This window comes from Lissotriton helveticus, chromosome 2_1, assembly GCF_964261635.1.
Source record: "Lissotriton helveticus chromosome 2_1, aLisHel1.1, whole genome shotgun sequence".
Lineage (NCBI taxonomy): Eukaryota > Metazoa > Chordata > Amphibia > Caudata > Salamandridae > Lissotriton > Lissotriton helveticus.
Genome location: NC_136059.1, coordinates 22,589,938 through 22,608,688, shown reverse-complemented (window position 1 = coordinate 22,608,688; position 18,751 = coordinate 22,589,938). Strand labels below are relative to the sequence as shown.

The 18,751-nt window shown below is 43.7% G+C and overlaps 1 protein-coding gene across 1 annotated transcript in view; it reads right to left on the bottom strand.

Moving 5' to 3' along the window:
- The window catches only part of LOC144817673 (uncharacterized), a 499,177-nt gene that overhangs the window by 201,380 nt on the left and 279,046 nt on the right, over positions 1-18,751 (bottom strand). The window contains exon 5 of the mRNA XM_078674403.1: positions 14,691-14,783. Coding sequence (XP_078530529.1) covers positions 14,691-14,783 — 93 coding nt within the window. The remainder of the gene's footprint in view (positions 1-14,690; positions 14,784-18,751) is intronic.

Here is an 18,751-nt window from a genome sequence, read left to right as displayed (position 1 = left end):
TTAATGAATATAATCGCAACGCACATAGCTGGAATAAATATCAAATTGGAAACAATTTCAGATCACATCGCAAGAGAAACAATAAAGGAAATTCAAACAAAGGGTAAATTAATGGTACCAAACTGCGACTGTGGGAAAATAATAGATAAACTGGCTACTTTACCAGCAATCCTGTCAGAAATCTTACGCGTGACACGCACAACAAGGACATTTGGAGAAACCTCATACCAAGAAACAAAGAGCGAAGTTTTAAAGATCAAAAAGCAAAAAGGTAAAAGCTCATTCATTGAGAAAGAAACGCTATCTGAAGAAAGGGAAACAAACGAAAAAGGTCAAGACGAAAGTAAAACACATGCGTCAGCGGTCATAATTGAAACCCAATCCAAAAGACAACGTAAACGAGCACGGAAAGCCAGGAAGAATGCCTCCAAAACCAAACATGAAAGTCAAAATTACCCTATATTTGCACAAAGAAGGAATAAGAGTTTAATAGATCAGAGAGAAGAATCAGACATAATAGAAGCAATAAACCAAGAGGCTGACACAGAAGAAAACACTGAACAGACAAAAAATCTAAAGCATGCAAAGACAATGCCAAACACCCAACGAATTTTAAAAGATGATGCAATCACAAAAATAAATTCAGCAAACAAAATAAAAAGAATAGCGGACGATCCAGCAAAATCACAAGGAGGATCAGGAAATGAACAGCAAATACCACAGGTAAAAGTGCAAATACAAGAAAATCCTCAGGAAGCTCAGGCGCAAGACAATTCAAAGTTGACCATAGGGGAATGCGACGGAATCAAATCCAATCAATTCGAAAAATAAATTAGCCACAAAACCCAAACAGAGCAATCAGAGCAATCAATGAGCATGAATACCAAATTAACAATCACGGTAGAAACTATGGAGGGACACATAATGCCCCCCAGAAGGCAACACAAAGGTATTTCGAGAGGCTGACTACAACGCATAGGCCAGTTGAACCAGCACCATGGTACCACAAAGAAGCAGCGTCATCATTAAGATCTAATCCACTGTTAAACTCCTAGGGCAAGACATCCACCGAGTCCAAACAGAGGAAAGAAGTGAACTCAGTCTGACTCAGAAACCCCAAACGGTTCTCATAGAGACAGGTCGTAAATTATTATTCAGGCCAGAATAGTCGACAAAAGGAACAAGCACTGGCGTTGCCAATAGGTCTCGCAGTAGGAAAGTTGGAGCTATTACAATTGCAAATAACAATGCCTTTTATTTTTGTTTTCATTTTAAAAACATAAAGGGCTTTGTCATTTACAAAACCAATAGCTCCAACTTTCCTACTGTGAGACCTATTGTGCATTGCACAGTGTGGGTGAAAGTGGCACTGCGTGGGTGTGAGTGGCTTTGAGTGAGTGGCGTTGCGTGGGTGAGTGGCGTTGCATGGGTGAGTGGCGTTGCATGTGTGAGTGTTGTTGCGTGGGTGAGTGGCGTTGCGTGGGTGAGTGGCTTTGCATGTGTGAGTGGCATTGCATGTGTGAGGTGCGTTGCATGTGTGAGTGGCGTTGCATGTGTGAGTGGCATTGCGTGGATGAGTGGGGTTGTGTGGATGAGTGGGGTTGCATGTGTGAGTGGCGTTGCGTGGGTGAGTGGCGTTGCGTGAGTGAGTTGCGTTGCGTGTGTGAGTGGTGTTGCTTTGAGTGAGTGGCGTTGCGTGGGTGAGAGGCGTTGCATGTGTGAGTGTTGTTGCGTGGGTGAGTGGCGTTGCGTGGGTGAGTGGCGTTGCGTGGGTGAGTGGCGTTGCGTGGGTGAGTGGCGTTGCGTGGATGAGTGGTGTTCCGTGTGCGAGTGGTGTTGCTTGGGTGAGTGGCGTTGCGTGGGTGAGTGTGGCGTTGCGTGGGTGAGTGTGGCATTGCGTGGGTGATAGTGGGCTTGCGTGGGTGTGAGTGGCGTTGCGTGGGTGTGAGTGGCGTTGCGTGTCTATAAGTGGTGCTGTGTGGGTGAAAGTGGCACTGCGTGGGTGTGAGTGGCTTTGCGTGAGTGAGTGAGTGAGTGAGTGAGTGGCGTTGCGTGGATGAGTGGCGTTGCGTGGGTGAGTGGTGTTGCGTGGATGAGTGGCGTTGCGTGGATGAGTGGCGTTGCGTGGATGAGTGGCGTTGCGTGGATGAGTGGCGTTGCGTGGATGAGTGGCGTTGCGTGAGTGAGTTGCGTTGCATTGCGTGTGTGAGTGGTGTTGCTTGGGTGAGTGGCGTTGCGTGGGTGAGTGGTGTTGCGTGTGTGTGGTGTTGCGTGTGTGTGCATCAGCTAAGCCAACCAAACGTAAATATTCTGCGTGCAGTGGAGCGCGAAGGGCAGCATGAAGAGCAGCACGAGTCTCTAATGTAAAATAAATACGCTGTGAGTAGTGAAGCGTGAAGGAGACCTCGAGCCTTCAAACTGAAAGGGAAGAGGCGCGAGGATCAAAAAGCGACGAATATCTCATGCTGGAAACACATTATATGAAATGCTGCTGCTGCTGCTAATTAAATATAAAAAGTGTTTAGGGAGTCACGGCTGCGACGAATATCTCAGGCTGGAAACACATTATATGAAATGCTGCTGCTGCTAATTAAATATAAATAAAAAGTGTTTAGGGAGTCACGGCTGCCGAGAGTAACAAGGCAGTGCTGGGAGGGGGGCTGCACACCAACTGAAGTGCTCTGGTTGCACGGTGTGAAGTGATAAGCCTTTGAAGTATGTCACGGCGCCTGAGGGGAGAGCAGAGAGAAGAGAAGGCGACATGCTGTGGCGGAGGTGTGAGAGGTCTGGCAGGGAACAGATGGCCTGGCCGTGAAGCAGGGGGCGGGGCAGCGCTGGGGAAGCCTGTGGGAGGGTGATTGATGCATTTGATGTGGGGAGAGAGGAGAGCCTTTTGCGAGCCTTTGACATAGAAAGTCATGTATAGTGACAGAGAGCGCGAGACACGGACAGTAAGACAGGGACAGGCATAGATAGGTATGCAAGCATAGACAGGGATAGACAGAGACAGAGCGAGACAAGGGCAGCGAGACAGGCTATACAGATAAGCGAACACAGACAGTGAGAGGTGGACATATAGACAGAGACAAAGCAACAGAGACAGTGAAAGACAGACAGACGCTGAGGAGGAACATGGCAAGAGACAGATAAACATACAACGTCATAGAAAGCACGAGACTGAGGTGGAAGCGTTTTAAATAAAATAGGTGAGGTGATGGGAAAAGGCAAAAGGAGGAGTGCTGCTACAGGCTGGGGAGGGGGAGGAGAAATGAAAGGAAAGGCTGTGTTTGCGGGGAGAGAGAGGGGAGGTGCTGGTGTGGGAGGAGTGCTGCTACGGCAAGGCTGTGTTTGCGGGGAGAGAGAAGGGAGGTGCTGGTGTGGGAGGTGCTGGTGTGGGAGGAGTGCTGCTACGGCAAGGCTGTGTTTGCGGGGAGAGAGAGGGGAGGTGCTGGTGTGGGAGGGGGGAGTTGCTGGTGTGGGAGGAGTGCTGCTAGGGGAGGAGAAGCCCTGGCCGTGAATGCTCATGCATGTTTGCTCACGTGATTCACGTGAACTGCAAGAAAACCGCGGGGCTGAAAGCCCTTGGTTTGAAGAGGATTTTGCCGACATGAATTCTCGCTCCGCTCGATGCACATGCGCGCATCGATAGGTCGCGAGACCTAAATATGGACACGCTGAATCGGGGGAATATACTGAGGCTATTCAAAGAGATTCCGAAACTAAGGGAAATAACAACTAAAGACCTCATAGCAGTAGAGTTTGTTCAAACGAATAAGGACCCAGACTGTGAAATGAGTAGCACCACATGGGCATCAAAGGAGACAACGGACCTCATCTTCACCACAAGAACTGACTTTGCGGCATGGGGCATAACACTAGAATATCCCACGCCAATAAAGTATCCATACCCACTATTAAACAGCACGGCCCCCCTAGCAACAAACATAAAAGTAAAAACATCTTCCATTTTAAGTGGAGCAAGAAATGAGACAATCACCCAACAAATAAGGAGGGTACCCGTGTCTACCAGTACAAAACCAGGACAACTAAACCATCGACCAGATGTATACCAGGATTGGTCTTGGATACCACAAGTATTGAATTCGCATCGATCCTGATGGAAGCAGTTCAGACGGAAAAAAGCAAGTAAGAAATATCGTGGAACGAAAGAAAGTGGAAAGGAAAATAAGAATCTGCTCTTGGAATGTCCACGGTTTTAAAGACATGGAACAAGATCGTGAGACAATTGCTTTCCTGGGTACTTTCGACATAATTCTCTTGCAAGAAACATGGAATGTTACCCCCAGACAAATCGCCGGATATGAAGAACACCAGGTGATGGTGGAAAAAATTGCAAAATATGGTCACCCAAGGGGGGGTCTGTCCACATTTATAACAAACAAGTTCAGTTGGAAGTCAGAGATAATGGATTCAGGGGTAAATTGGATACAAATCACAAAGCTAGAAAACAAACAATCCACAAAATAAGTTGGGTGGAAGTTACTGATCTTAAATGTCTACATTCACCCTGAGAAGACCACAAAAATCAATAAACTGTTAGAACTATTAAATTTAATAAAAACATTACAAATAACTCATCAATTCTACGGGATGCTGATCATAGGTGATTTTAACAGTAACTTGACAAGAGTCAAGAGAAACAAATGCAAAATCCAAATAATAAAGAACGATCTGGAATCATTGGGCCTAATGACGCTAAATGGAAACACAAAGGGCGACCAACCTGCAAAAATTACTTACATGTGCGGAAACAAAAAATCCATAATAGACTACACATTAATTAGCAAAGAGCTCATACAGCTGGTTAATCATTTTTGCATCATAATTCGACCAGAAAGCGACCATTTCCCGCAAGAAACTATACTGAGCTTAAACACCCAACAAAAAGCAAGTATTGCGTCGCTAGCTATAATCCCGGAAGTTTACAATTTAAGGAAACTCAAATGGAGAGGCGCCATAACAAACGCGATAATGGAAACAGTGTATACGCAAGTAGAAAATACAGTGACACCGGAACTCCACTCGCTTACAAAAAATTGGGAGAATCTACATACACTTCTGCTAGAAAAATTTCCGGCAAAGCCAACAGCGAAACATGCATATGACGCCTACAAACTGCCATGGTATACCACAAAGCTAAGAGACAAAAAAAAGGAAATTGCCCAAAAATTAAGACAAAAGGCTGCAATAAACAGACAGGGAGCGGTTATAGACAATAGCGAGTTACAGAAAATGCGAAAAGAATATAAAGAAGATTGCGGAAAGGCAAAAACGCTATATACTGGGAAAATATGGGTAGACCTGCTAAGGACAAGTAAACTCCCAAATAGCAGTGAATTATGGGGCTTAATCAACACATTATCAAAAGGAACTGGTGTGCAGCAAAATATAGGAATAAGTGAAACCTCATGGCTAAAATACATAGACACCCTATGCAACACCCATACGTTGCAACCCCCGTGCACAGAATTAAGGAAGGAAACAAACAAGGGAAAGGATGCGGGAAATGTAGTAACAACACACGGAAAAGACAAATGGGCAAAAGAAACACCGAGCCGGGCACCTACGGAGCATTCCCAGTTGACAACAGTGAAACAAACAACTCTGTTGATAAAAAAATTGAAAGCCGAAGGCGCAGCAGGCCCCAATAGGCTACCAAACGCCCTATTTAAACAAGACCCTGACTTCTGGGCAAACTACCTTACCCCACTCTTCAACCAACCCTTCACTGATAAAAAGATACCACGGTCCTGGGATGGTAACATCTTCCACCCTATTTACAAAAACGGGAGCAGATTGGAACCCGGGAACTACAGGCTGATAGCCCTCATCGACGTAGAGGCAAAATTCTTTTCATCATGCATATTAAGGCATCTACAGGAATGGATAAATAAAAACAAAATAGTCCCGAAGTTCCAAACTGGTTTTAGAGAAGGCATGGGATGCACCACAAACCTCTCCGCTCTGTCGTTGTTAATAGAAAGAGCAGAAAAAAAGAAGGCAGGACTACTGGCATGCAACATCGATCTAAAATCTGCGTTTGACAGAGTGCCGTTTGACAGAGACCGGTTGTGGAAAAAGCTAGAATCTTGGGGCCTCCCACAGGAACTAATAGACATAATAATCGCCTTATACAGCGAAACATGGGCCAAAGTAAAACTTGGAGATGGGAGAAGGATATCACAACAAACAAACATAAGAAATTGCCTTAAACAGGGCTGTGTGCTCTCTCCAAGTCTATTTAATGTGTATCTAGCAGACCTAAACAGTTACCTGCTACAGGCAAACGGTCACCCCCTGAAACTGGCAAATGAATCAATTCAGTTTCTGCAATACGCAGATGATATTGTGGTTTTAAGCCGCACACCGATAGGGCTACAAAGGGTCATAAACAAATTAACAGAGTACTTCGACCTAGTAGGTTTGGAACTTAACAATAAAAAAACAAAGGTCGTGAGACTGGCGGGCCCGAGCAAAGGAACTTTTAGATGGTATGCAAAGAATATCCAAATTGAGGAGACAACCACATATAAATATTTGGGTATCAAACTGTGCAGAAACCTGTCCATGGTGGAACAAAAACGGGATATCACAGCCAAAGCACAATCGCTGACCTTCGCCTATAAACTGCTCCAAAAGAAACTTCAATGCCCCTCATACGGCCATCTTCTAAAGGTCATGGCAGCTCAACTGTTACCTACCTTGTCTTACGGGTTGTAAATATGGCACGGGAAAGAAATCGACATCCTAAATAAATTACAGATCAGAGTATATAAATCCGTGTTTAATCTTTTTAAAGGATCGTCCCCAGCACAAATACGCCTGGAATTTGGATTGCAAAATCAAGTCTACCAGAGGAAAGCTATCTTTGCAAAATGGTGCTGGAAACTTAGAGCATCAGAAATAGGATCACTAAACAACCTATGTTGGCTGGAAATCAAGAAACAATATGATGAAAAAGAACCAAACACTTGGGGCACCTATTTGGGAACCGCCCTGGAGTCACTAAACATCGAGGAGGTTTGGAACAGCCAGTTGGAACGAACAGCTTTCAATAAAGTTTGCAAACTAAATGCAAAGTCATTATCCTTGGTAGAAGATAAAAGGATTTTGGCCAAACGCCGTCATGATTGGTCCGTAATCATTTCATACAAAAGATTAAAACCACAATTTTACCTTGAAGCTCACTTTCGGCTATCGCTAAAAATAAAATTCATGGCATATACACTGGGTGATCATTGCTCAAAAGATCTAATTCCAACTTGGAAAAGTAAGCAGCAAGAAAAGACATGCCGCCTTTGTGGGTACCACACAGAAAGTTTGTACCATTTAATGTGCACGTGCGAGACAGTAAAAAACGAAAGAAGATATTTGTTGAAATCAGTTCTAAACGTTTTAAGAATTCGCACCTGCAGGCAGGCGGTCACTAGCTGGTTGGGTGCATCATCAAACATCCTTATATGCCGTGGAGTAAAATTCATGACTCTGGTAGAGACTTTACTCTCGAAAAGCGAAACAGATTAAACTCGGGTGATCTTCTTTTTAGGAATTGTAAATTGTAAGAACACAAATTTTATCTTGTTTTTATACCGATGGTCATTTTTATATATGTATACTTTAAGGTTGTGATAAACCAAATAAATAATTTTTTTTTGATTTGTGTCGTTGGAGAAATTGCACATTTCATTTACCCCATTGTAGATCACCCATTGCACTGTAGGTTAACAGTGCAATAGTTTAATAATGCATAACTATCTCTTGGAAATAGAAGAAATATAATTCAAGGATTTAAAAGAATTCTATTGATATGCTATTGTTGAATTTATCCTAAAATATACAGAAAAGAAGTTATAAGACTTTCTTGACTGTAAGCCCCGGTTCAGCCTTCTTGTGCTCTTCTCTGATTAGTCAGAGTTAACAGGATTAGCCAGGCTGCTTTGATGAAGTGACAAGTGGCTCACCCAGTGAGAGGCTAATCTGTTGGAACGAGCTCTGCGCCAGAGGAATGCCAGAGCAGGGGGAGGGGCCGTAAACCATGGAGGTTCAAAGAAGGATGGGGCAGGCAGGGACTGCCAGGCCCATCTACCCACCAGCTCCCCTGACCCAGCCAGATGCCAGGCTTAAGGCAGATATTTGCAGATGTTGGCGGAGGAGAGCTATGGAAATGAGCTATACTGGATGTTGGTTTAACTCGGTATTGCTCCTCTGCTGGGATTCCAGCCATACTGAAATTTGGAGGAATGGTGCTTTCTGGGGGAAGCCTATGCAACACTTTGGAGGAAGTGGTCAGACTCTGGGGTGTTCCCTGCACCTCATTGGACAGGAGTGCCCTCCTGCTTGACCCAAGTGAACACTGAATAAATATGTAAGAGGAGCAGAGTCTGTCAGATCGGCTGCTTGAAATTAAGGGAAGAAGGGTTGCCATGCTGGAAACTTGCTTTGCACCATCGGGCCCTGCATTCTGACTGACTGCGCCCGCTGCATATTCTGGAACTACAGCCCTTTGGATGTACCTTGCTTCAAGAGGATAATCGAGTGGGCTCCCTGCAAGCTACAGGTTAACAGACCTTATTCGCATAAAGTCCACCCTGCCTGGAGTGCATCCAGTGGACCTTTAAGGGTTTTAGCTAGGTGCATCGTGGTCCCAAACTTTTAAGGATCATCTTGGAGCTTCCAGAGCCTTGGATTGTGGTTTGAACCCTTTGGACCCTCAAGAGGAACTTCAGGAAGAAGTTCCAGAAGTTTGTGGTGAAGTCTCTTTGTGGTGTAAGCCACAGACTTCCTCAGGGCTAATATCTCAAAAAGTTCCAGAGTCTAGCCGTGCTATAGGAATTGCCTTTGACCACACTGATTTTTACATCGGTTACCAGATGGATACTTGATACACAATAGAAGCTTGATCGATTTCACTTTTGTCTCGTGGATCGGGACATTTATAAGTTCATGGAGACATGCAAAATGGATACTCTTTGAATTTCGAATATTGCCCTTTACTCTGGAACATTGTGAGATATTGGCCCTGGGGAAGTCTGTGACTAACACCACAAAGAGACGAAACACGTGTTGGCTGCTAGGACTGTTTGTGAAGAGAAAATAAAGAAGATAAAGAAGATTACAGGTGTTGATACTCATTAAGAACTTTATTTGATTATTGTGGAACATACTCAGGATATATCCCCTTTTTGTGTTAGTGGCCTTATTGCAACTGGTAGATGCATAGTTACCACTAATCATAGCCCACTTTCCGACAAACATCATGCCACCTTCCTATCCGTCCCAACTGGAAAACATTTAAACAGCTGCTCTCCTTTCACTAATTAGCCGTAACGTACCAGGGCCTGTCTTATGAATATGCGCACTTTCAATGTTTGCACCACGGCACACCTTTTAAAAAGAGCGCCAAGTGCAAAGAGGGACAGTGCGCTGTACTGCATAGAATGAGTTGCCACCAGGGCAGCCAGAAACTCATGCTGTCCTGGGGCAGTGCATTCAAGTGAAATACAGAGCAATGGTTTATAAGCTTCTCTGGGCTTCCCAGTGTAGACAGAACCTGACCGGCACCTTCAAGAGGGGAGAGAGAGATCCCTTGCAGACGGGTGGAGAGAGTGACAAGGCATGTTTGCCTATGCACCCGTGTCCATACTATGGCGCAGCTGCAGAGGCAAAGGGATTCCCTCATTTGCAAGGGGACGAGCCCCTGTGCAAATTAGGAAACTCCCTCTTATGCGCTTACGCCCATTCCACCCCTGAGGCACAATGTATAACACTGTCCCAGGTGAAGGAGAGCTGGAGTGTTTCCTTCAGTCTCTTTGTCATAGAAGGGTGAGGTTTTATATAATAAAACTGTTTTGTCCGCGTTTTTAGCAAATATTGATAGCAATGTTTTAAAATATAATGAAACTCTTCTGTCCTTGGCCTGGGACTAGGACAACAACACTGACCCTCCCTTTCAGCTGGTTGACTAAGTTTGGGAGATATACCGCTATATGTATCAACAAACCATTTTGCATTTCCTAAATAGCGAATTTTAAGGAATCGCTATTTAGGAAATGCATAACGGTATGTATGTACAAAATCGCTTTCCAATAGCGATTCCTTAGCATTCCTAATTTGAGATTAGCAAATTGTCAATCGCAAATTACCCCTTCATTTCCATGGGCCAGGAGGCCCATAGGAATGAAGGTGCAATTTGCAATTAGCAATTTGCTGATCGCAAATTAGGGATTTTTCCAAGGGTGCAGGGGTGTCTCAAGAACACCCTGCTGCACCCCTGAAAAAGACATTTGGGGGCATATGGCGCACATACATGCCCTAAGGGCATGTATGGGCGTCATATGGCACCTTTGGTTTTTTTCAAAAAAGCTTTTTGATAAGAATTCGCAAATTACCACCAACTAGAAGTTGGTGGTAATTTGCTAATCCTTAATGGCATTTTTTCCATAATATTTGTTTGATACATTGCATTTAAGGAATCGCAAAATTTGCAATTCCTTAAGTGCAATCGCAAAATAAGGATTAGCAAATTTTGCTATTCCTTATTTTGCATCAAACTTGTTTGATACATTCCATTTGTCTAATTAGCATTCGCAAAGGCCGAAATTCGCAGAATTTCGGCCTTTGCGAATGCTAAATAGCTTGATACATATAGCGGATAGTCTTTTAAGGTGCAGTTTTAGAGCACAGCTCCACTGTCTTCATCTGGACTGAGGCATCCCAAGGAGGTGAGCAACCAGGCCTTCTGGACTCCTGGCCTGTAGGGAGAGCGGAGAAGCCCCGCCCCTGTTTATTCTACAGGTACAAGTCCGGAGACGTGGTTTTCTCAGTAATGAAACCAGAGGAAGTGTAAGTGACATCCAAGAATGGGTGACTGCTGCATTCTGCCATAAATCAGTAGGCATAAACCCATGTCATTGGCATAAACCCATGTCACTGGCATACACCTATGTCACTCCAGCATAAAACCCATGTCATTGGCATAAACCCATGTCTCTCTAGCATAAACCTACGTCCCTCTGGCATAAACCCATGTCACCACCATACACCCATGGCACTATAGCATAAACCCATGTCTCTCTGGCATAAACCCATGTCTCTCTGGCATAAACCCATGTCACCATCATACACCCATGGCACTCTAGCATAAACCCATGTCTCTCTGGCATAAACCCATGTCTCTCTGGCATAAACCCATGTCACCAACATACACCCATGGCACTCTAGCATAAACCCATGTCTCTCTGGCATACACCCATGTCACTGGCATGAACCCATGTCACCGCCATACACCCATGTCTCTCTAGCATAAACCTTTGTCACTGGCATAAAACCGTGTCACCGGCATACACCCATGGCACTCCAGCATAAACCCATGTCACTCTGACATTAACCCATGACACTCTAGCATAAACCCATGTCACTCTAGCATAAACCCATGTCACTCTAGCATAACCCCATGTCTCTCTGGCATAAACCCATGTCTCTCTGGCATAAACCCATGTCACTGGCATAAACCCATGTCACTCTGACATAAACCCATGGCACTCTAGCATAAACCCATGTCTCTCTGGCATAAACCCATGTCACTGGCATAAACCCATGTCACCGCCATACACCCATATCTCTCTAGCAAAAACCTTTGTCACTGGCATAAAACCGTGTCGCCGGCATACACCCATGTCACTCTAGCATAAACCCATGTCTCTCTGGCATAAACCCATGTCACTGGCATACACCTATGTCACTCTAGCATAAACCCATGTCACTCTAGCATAAACCCATGTCACTCTAGCATAAACCCATGTCTCTCTGGCATAAACCCATGACACTCTAGCATAAACCCATGTCAATTTAGCATAACCCCATGTCTCTCTGGCATAAACCCATGTCTCTCTGGCATAAACCCATGTCACTGGCATAAACCCATGGCACTCTAGCATAACCCCATGTCTCTCTGGCATAAACCCATGTCACTGGCATAAACCCATGTCACTCTGACATAAACCCATGGCACTCTAGCATAAACCCATGTCTCTCTGGCATAAACCCATGTCACTGGCATAATCCCATGTCACCGCCATACACCCATGTCTCTCTAGCATAAACCTTTGTCACTGGCATAAAACTGTGTCGCCGGCATACACCCATGGCACTCTAGCATAAACCCATGTCACTCTGACATAAACCCATGACACTCTAGCATAAACCCATGTCACTCTGACATAAACCCATGACACTCTAGCATAAACCCATGTCACTCTAGCATAAACCCACGTCTCTCTGGCATAAACCCATGTCACTCTAGCATAAACCCATGTCACTCTAGCATAAACCCATGTCTCTCTGGCATATACCCATGTCACTGGCATACACCCATGTCACTCTAGCATAAACCCATGTCACTCTAGCATAAACCCATGTCACTCTAGCATAAACCCATGTCTCTCTGGCATAAACCCATGTCACTGGCATACACCTATGTCACTCTAGCATAAACCCATGTCACTCTATCATAATCCCATGTCACTCTAGCATAAACCCATGTCTCTCTGGCATAAACCCATGTCACTGGCATAACCCCATGTCACTCTGACATAAACCCATGGCACTCTAGCATAAACCCATGTCACTCTATCATAATCCCATGTCACTCTAGCATAACCCCATGTCTCTCTGGCATAAACCCATGTCACTGGCATAAACCCATGTCACTCTGACATAAACCCATGGCACTCTAGCATAAACCCATGTCTCTCTGGCATAAACCCGTTGTCACTGGCATAAACCCATGTCACCGCCATACACCCATGTCTCTCTAGCAAAAACCTTTGTCACTGGCATAAAACCGTGTCGCCGGCATACACCCATGTCACTCTAGCATAAACCCATGTCTCTCTGGCATAAACCCATGTCACTGGCATACACCTATGTCACTCTAGCATAAACCCATGTCACTCTAGCATAAACCCATGTCACTCTAGCATAAACCCATGTCTCTCTGGCATAAACCCATGACACTCTAGCATAAACCCATGTCACTTTAGCATAACCCCATGTCTCTCTGGCATAAACCCATGTCTCTCTGGCATAAACCCATGTCACTGGCATAAACCCATGTCACTCTGACCTAAACCCATGGCACTCTAGCATACACGCATGTCTCTCTGGCATAAACCCATGTCACTGGCATAATCCCATGTCACCGCCATACACCCATGTCTCTCTAGCATAAACCTTTGTCACTGGCATAAAACTGTGTCGCCGGCATACACCCATGGCACTCTAGCATAAACCCATGTCACTCTGACATAAACCCATGACACTCTAGCATAAACCCATGTCACTCTAGCATAAACCCATGTCACTCTGACATAAACCCATGACACTCTAGCATAAACCCATGTCACTCTAGCATAAACCCACGTCTCTCTGGCATAAACCCATGTCACTCTAGCATAAACCCATGTCACTCTAGCATAAACCCATGTCTCTCTGGCATATACCCATGTCACTGGCATACACCCATGTCACTCTAGCATAAACCCATGTCACTCTAGCATAAACCCATGTCACTCTAGCATAAACCCATGTCTCTCTGGCATAAACCCATGTCACTGGCATACACCTATGTCACTCTAGCATAAACCCATGTCACTCTATCATAATCCCATGTCACTCTAGCATAAACCCATGTCTCTCTGGCATAAACCCATGTCACTGCTATACACCCATGTCACTCTAGCATAAACCCATGTCACTCTAGCATAAACCCATGTCACTCTGACACGAACCCTTGTCACTGACATAAACCTATGTCACTTCTAAGAAGCAGGACTTGGGAAGCTAGTTATAAGGTGTTTGTTGGTTTATGGCAGAGAAAGGTTTTCAAGAAGAATCTGAGACGGGAGTCTGCAAACGCTCTAAAATGTGACACTGAGGGCTCTTAGAGGGCATCTGCTTTCACATGGCAACTGTTGAGACAGCTACAGAACCCCCATCCCAAGAGTAGGATGAACACCTCCCCCTGATGCTGTAAATCCCTCCCTGTTACTCCTTCGCCTTTTCAAACACTTGTCGCGGTGTATGACCACTCTGTGATGCTTCAGCAAATCTGCCTATCTATAGGTGAGAGCTGCTCCCATGATCCTTCACTGGACCTCAGTGACATGTCCTTGACCGTCCTCCTGAAGAGAAGACACTGGATCCCTCACAAGAAGCCCTTGGGTAGGGATGCTACCTGCCCGGTGTTCTACTAGCCCCACTAGTATTTTAATGTCCGATCATACAAAAATAAGAAAAAACACCTAAAGCTGGTATTTTTTGCCATCATCTGTACATACTTCAAACAGCCGATATATAAGCAATGAGTAAATGTGGTCTTGAGCTGTGTCAAGGATCCATGAATAAGTGAACACACACAGAAAAGTTATATTACAAATGCATACATACGATGTTGGTTGAAATCCTATTTAGTATATTGTCCAGGCCTTTGCAGACTCTTGAAACAGCAACAAATGACTGGTATTTTGCTCTGAGGCACGTGGCAACCCTAATCTCAGGGTGGAATTGGTCTCACTTGGGCGTCAGAAAAGAAGTGATGAACACCACACACACCAGCAAGACCTCAGTGACAAGGATGGGGCAGTCGCTCATGCCAGGCCGCCAGCGCTTACCTCAATGAAGCCTCCTAGCACCGCCAGCCCACCCGGCTTGTCCATCGCCTCCTTGATGCTGCTGTACTCGCTGGAGAAGAAAACCATGTGGATCTGAAAAGACAGCAGACACCAACACACAGGACTTACTAGAAGAACAATATACATGTGCAGACCACCCACACCTGACCTACACCTACTACTACTGATGGAGCAAGGTGGCAAGACAAAATGTTGTGTACCCCTTGTAAAATCAATGTTCCATAACGTTAATATTTACTAATGGTATGTTGTGTTAAATTAATCAACCATAGAGTAAGTTGCATACATTTTTACTCACGGAAATACTAATTTTGCCTGCATGATGCTATAAAATTAACTAATATGTGTTGTTATCGTGTTGTGAATTAATGCACAGCTTAGATATAAACAAACGCAGCTTAAATGTGCTTATTGTACACGTTCTGTGCTAGAAAAGTCGTCAGATATGTAAGTATAAAGCGCATTTATGTACCTTATTTGCTAGGTAACAACTAATGGGGAAATATTAGTACGGTGGGAGGGAAACAGAAGGGTTTTCATTACCAAAATGAACATGAATTTGTGTTTCTTTCTATGATAGTTCCAAAAGAGGCTCTGAGGCCTATAAAATCCGGTTACTCTGCCTAACTGAGAGCAAATGCTGAACTGCGCATGCGTGCTTAAAGCCTGCCAGCAAGAGTGAGCTGTCTGTACTCGGATGGGGAGGTTCAAGGCTACCTTGCCCCGGAACTTAGGATGGGAGCCAAACATAGACGATAGAATGTTCTGGTCCTGGGAAAAAGTCCTGAAGTTGCAAGTGAAGGAAGTAACTAGGCCATGGACTGTCCTAAACAAAGCCCCTTTATTTTTCTGCTGAATCATTGTGAAGATGATGTTGCAATGGTGAGAAGATGCTCACCCACCCCAAATTGTCCAATCAGAACCCGAATTGGTAATGTTAGATACTTTTTAGTTAGATTAAGTTAGGAAATTAGTGTATAAAAACCCCTGTTTTTGTCTAAGAGTCGTCGCTTTTCCGATTTCCACTCGAAGTGCTGCCCGACTGAAGATCGATTCCTGGATGTACGAGAATTCTAATTTACTCTTTGTTTGTTTTTTCAGGATATTAGGATAAGATGAGGGTGTTAGTTAGGGATGTTAGGAGAGAATGAATTTGCAACTATCTGTTCTTTGCTAAACTCTTAACTGATTTCTAAATAAACAATTTTTTCTGAGCTCTAAATAAAATGATCATTTTGTAATAAAGTTTAAGATTTTACTGAATAAAGAATTAATCAATGCCTAAATGTCAGACATATTAAAGTTTGCTTTTAATAAAATTGGGAAAATTGAATTTTCAAAGCTGGTCTTGTGATTTTCCTACGCCTAATTTTCTTTCTAGCAGATCCATTGCCACTATGGTGGTGTGTCTGAATAATTAAAATGTTTAAATAAAACCATGGTAAAGTGTTTAAAACTGTAGGTGTAAATGATAACTGATTAGATAGGTTTAGACACTCCACCAAATGTTACAGCATTTCTCCATTGCGATTCACCAAAAGGCCTGAAGTCAAGTGTAAGTGAACAGAGTAAACGTGCAGTGTTATGGGCCCCACTGACGAATGAGTGTGTGTTTCAGAGATTTCAGGGAAGTAGTAAGTGCTAATTAGAAATGATTTCTGGAGTCCCGCTGTAGCAGTTATTTCTTGGTAGCGGAGTAGTGGTTGCTAAGGAAATTAGCTAGAGTTATGTATAAAGTGCTATATACAATTTAATGTATAGAATTATGACTAACATCTGTTGAGTTCGTATTACGTTATATGTAAGTTTTGAAAAAGCTTCCAAGTGTTGCGTGAAGCTAGTGCCTCTGTCTGCAGGCAGAGGAAGCGTGGCAAGTAAAGTCGCACAGTGCGTTGGTCTGTTTCAAAAAAGGAGTATCGTCGAATACTGCGGTGGTATTGTCGCATATCACTGTTTAGGGACATTAGGTGTGAAAGGATAAATGTATAGTGAGGACAGTCTATGAAATTTTAGCCTTCAAGCACAGGGATCATTGCGTATCCTGATTAAAACTTACTGCTGGGAGAGTAATAAGTCTTAACCTGAGCTTGATTGAAGGGTAAAGGGAATGGCGTCTCTCTTTTGCTAACATTAGAGGAATTCTGTGGTGGGTTAGATGGAAGCGCTGCCTACTGGAAAAACAGAGTTCATGTATGTCTGAATAGGGTTTTCCGTATGAACGTGTGTAAATGTAATTGCAATACGCGTTCTGGTGAAACTCTGTGATTATCTCTAAGGAGGTGAAAAAGATCTCTGTATGTGCTTTCCTAGAGAAACGAGTTCGTTATTGCCTGATAGAAGGGTAAAATAGGGTCGTGCTATTTTATCAACGAGTCTAAAAATTCTGAGGAGGTAAGCGTCGTCTGCTCCGGTTACAGAATACTTGTGTGATTGAGAAATCTATTACTTTATTAGCGAAACAGATTAGTGGATTTGTTTTGTGTAAGTTACTAACGGATTTTGTAAAATATCTTGTAAATACGGCTCCTTGAAAAAACCCTGTAAGGGAGGGGTCAGCCGGCGCTGCAGAAGTCGGAGCGCTGGTGACATCAAAGGTGTAGCGCTGGGATTGGTCCTCGTGACCAAGACAGAGTAGGAGTTGATTGGTTCATCACAGAAAGCAGCAAAGGCTATTGGTTAAGCACTATAGTGATGTATCGTGTTCAACTGGTGCATTAGTGCGAACCGTCCTGTGATAGGTTGGTGTTAAGGAATCAACAACCGAATAGTACGCGATCTTTTGAAAGCAGGAAAATTTACCGAAAATGTCATACTACTATTATGATGATGACAGGAAGAAATCTTCATGGTTTAAAAAGCTGAAAAACGTGTTTGTAAAAGACAACGAGGTAGTTACGAGAGAGGGAAGAATACTTCCTTCACCGAAAACGTCTGCTTCCTATATGTTGACGAAATATGGTTACCATACGTGTGTTTGGTTGGAAAATTGGGTACAGTATACTAAGGATGATGGTGTGTTATCTTTCCCGGAAGGAGGATCATTTGATGTGGCTGTCTTGAGAAATTTGAGAGACAAAATTATGAAACTTGAACCGAGACCCAGACCAACTCAATTTGAAGCACTGGTTGAGTGGGAAGATGAGATGCATGAAATGGAAAGTGAGAGGTTGAACAGACATATCAGACCAAGAGGTAAAGGTCGAGATTTATGGGTAGAAACACATGAGACTAGAATGCGGAGATGGAGAAATGGTAATATGTATGATGCATGTATCCAGTCAGATTGGTAGAAGAATATGAGGGACGGACATGCACAGAAAAGATAAAGAATGTTGAGTCAGGGAATCAAAGTTATGGTGAAAGCGAATCAGAGGATGCTGTATTAGAAGAAATATTAAATAGGAGACCGCCACCACATCAACCAAGTTCTTTATGGACTCCCCGAATGCCCCAATAGCAGAAGAGAGAGTTAATGAAACGCCAAGACAACCATCACATTTCCGAGATTTCCCTGAGAGAGTAGAGACAAGATATGTCCCAAGTACACCGATAGGAGAAGCTAGAATTACAGATACTCCTGTACAGAATAATGACTCACACAAAATTGTGCTAAGTGCTGAAAGACGAAATGATGTGCAACCAGATATTTCTGATTATGAATGTTTCTGCACATGAATTGATTCAAAACCTTACTAAAAATATGGAAGCCGTAACTGTCCCAGTAACAATAGGACCTGTGATACCTGTATTTGAAAATCAAAGAATAAAAGAGCCAAGTTTAATGATTCCATTACAACAGAGTTTGCAAAAAGTAAAAGAGAATATTTATCTTGATTTGTCAGAAATTAGGCGGAATGTAAACGTAAATCCACCAGAATTGACTTTTGATCAAAGTTCATTATGCAGATACCCGACAGGAGCAGAATCTGACTCTGCAACCCCAGAGAGAAGTGTAGACAAAATAGATTTAAAACAAACACCTGTAGGACCATCAGATAAAGAATTAAGGGCCATATGTATCAAGGAACCATTTTGCGATT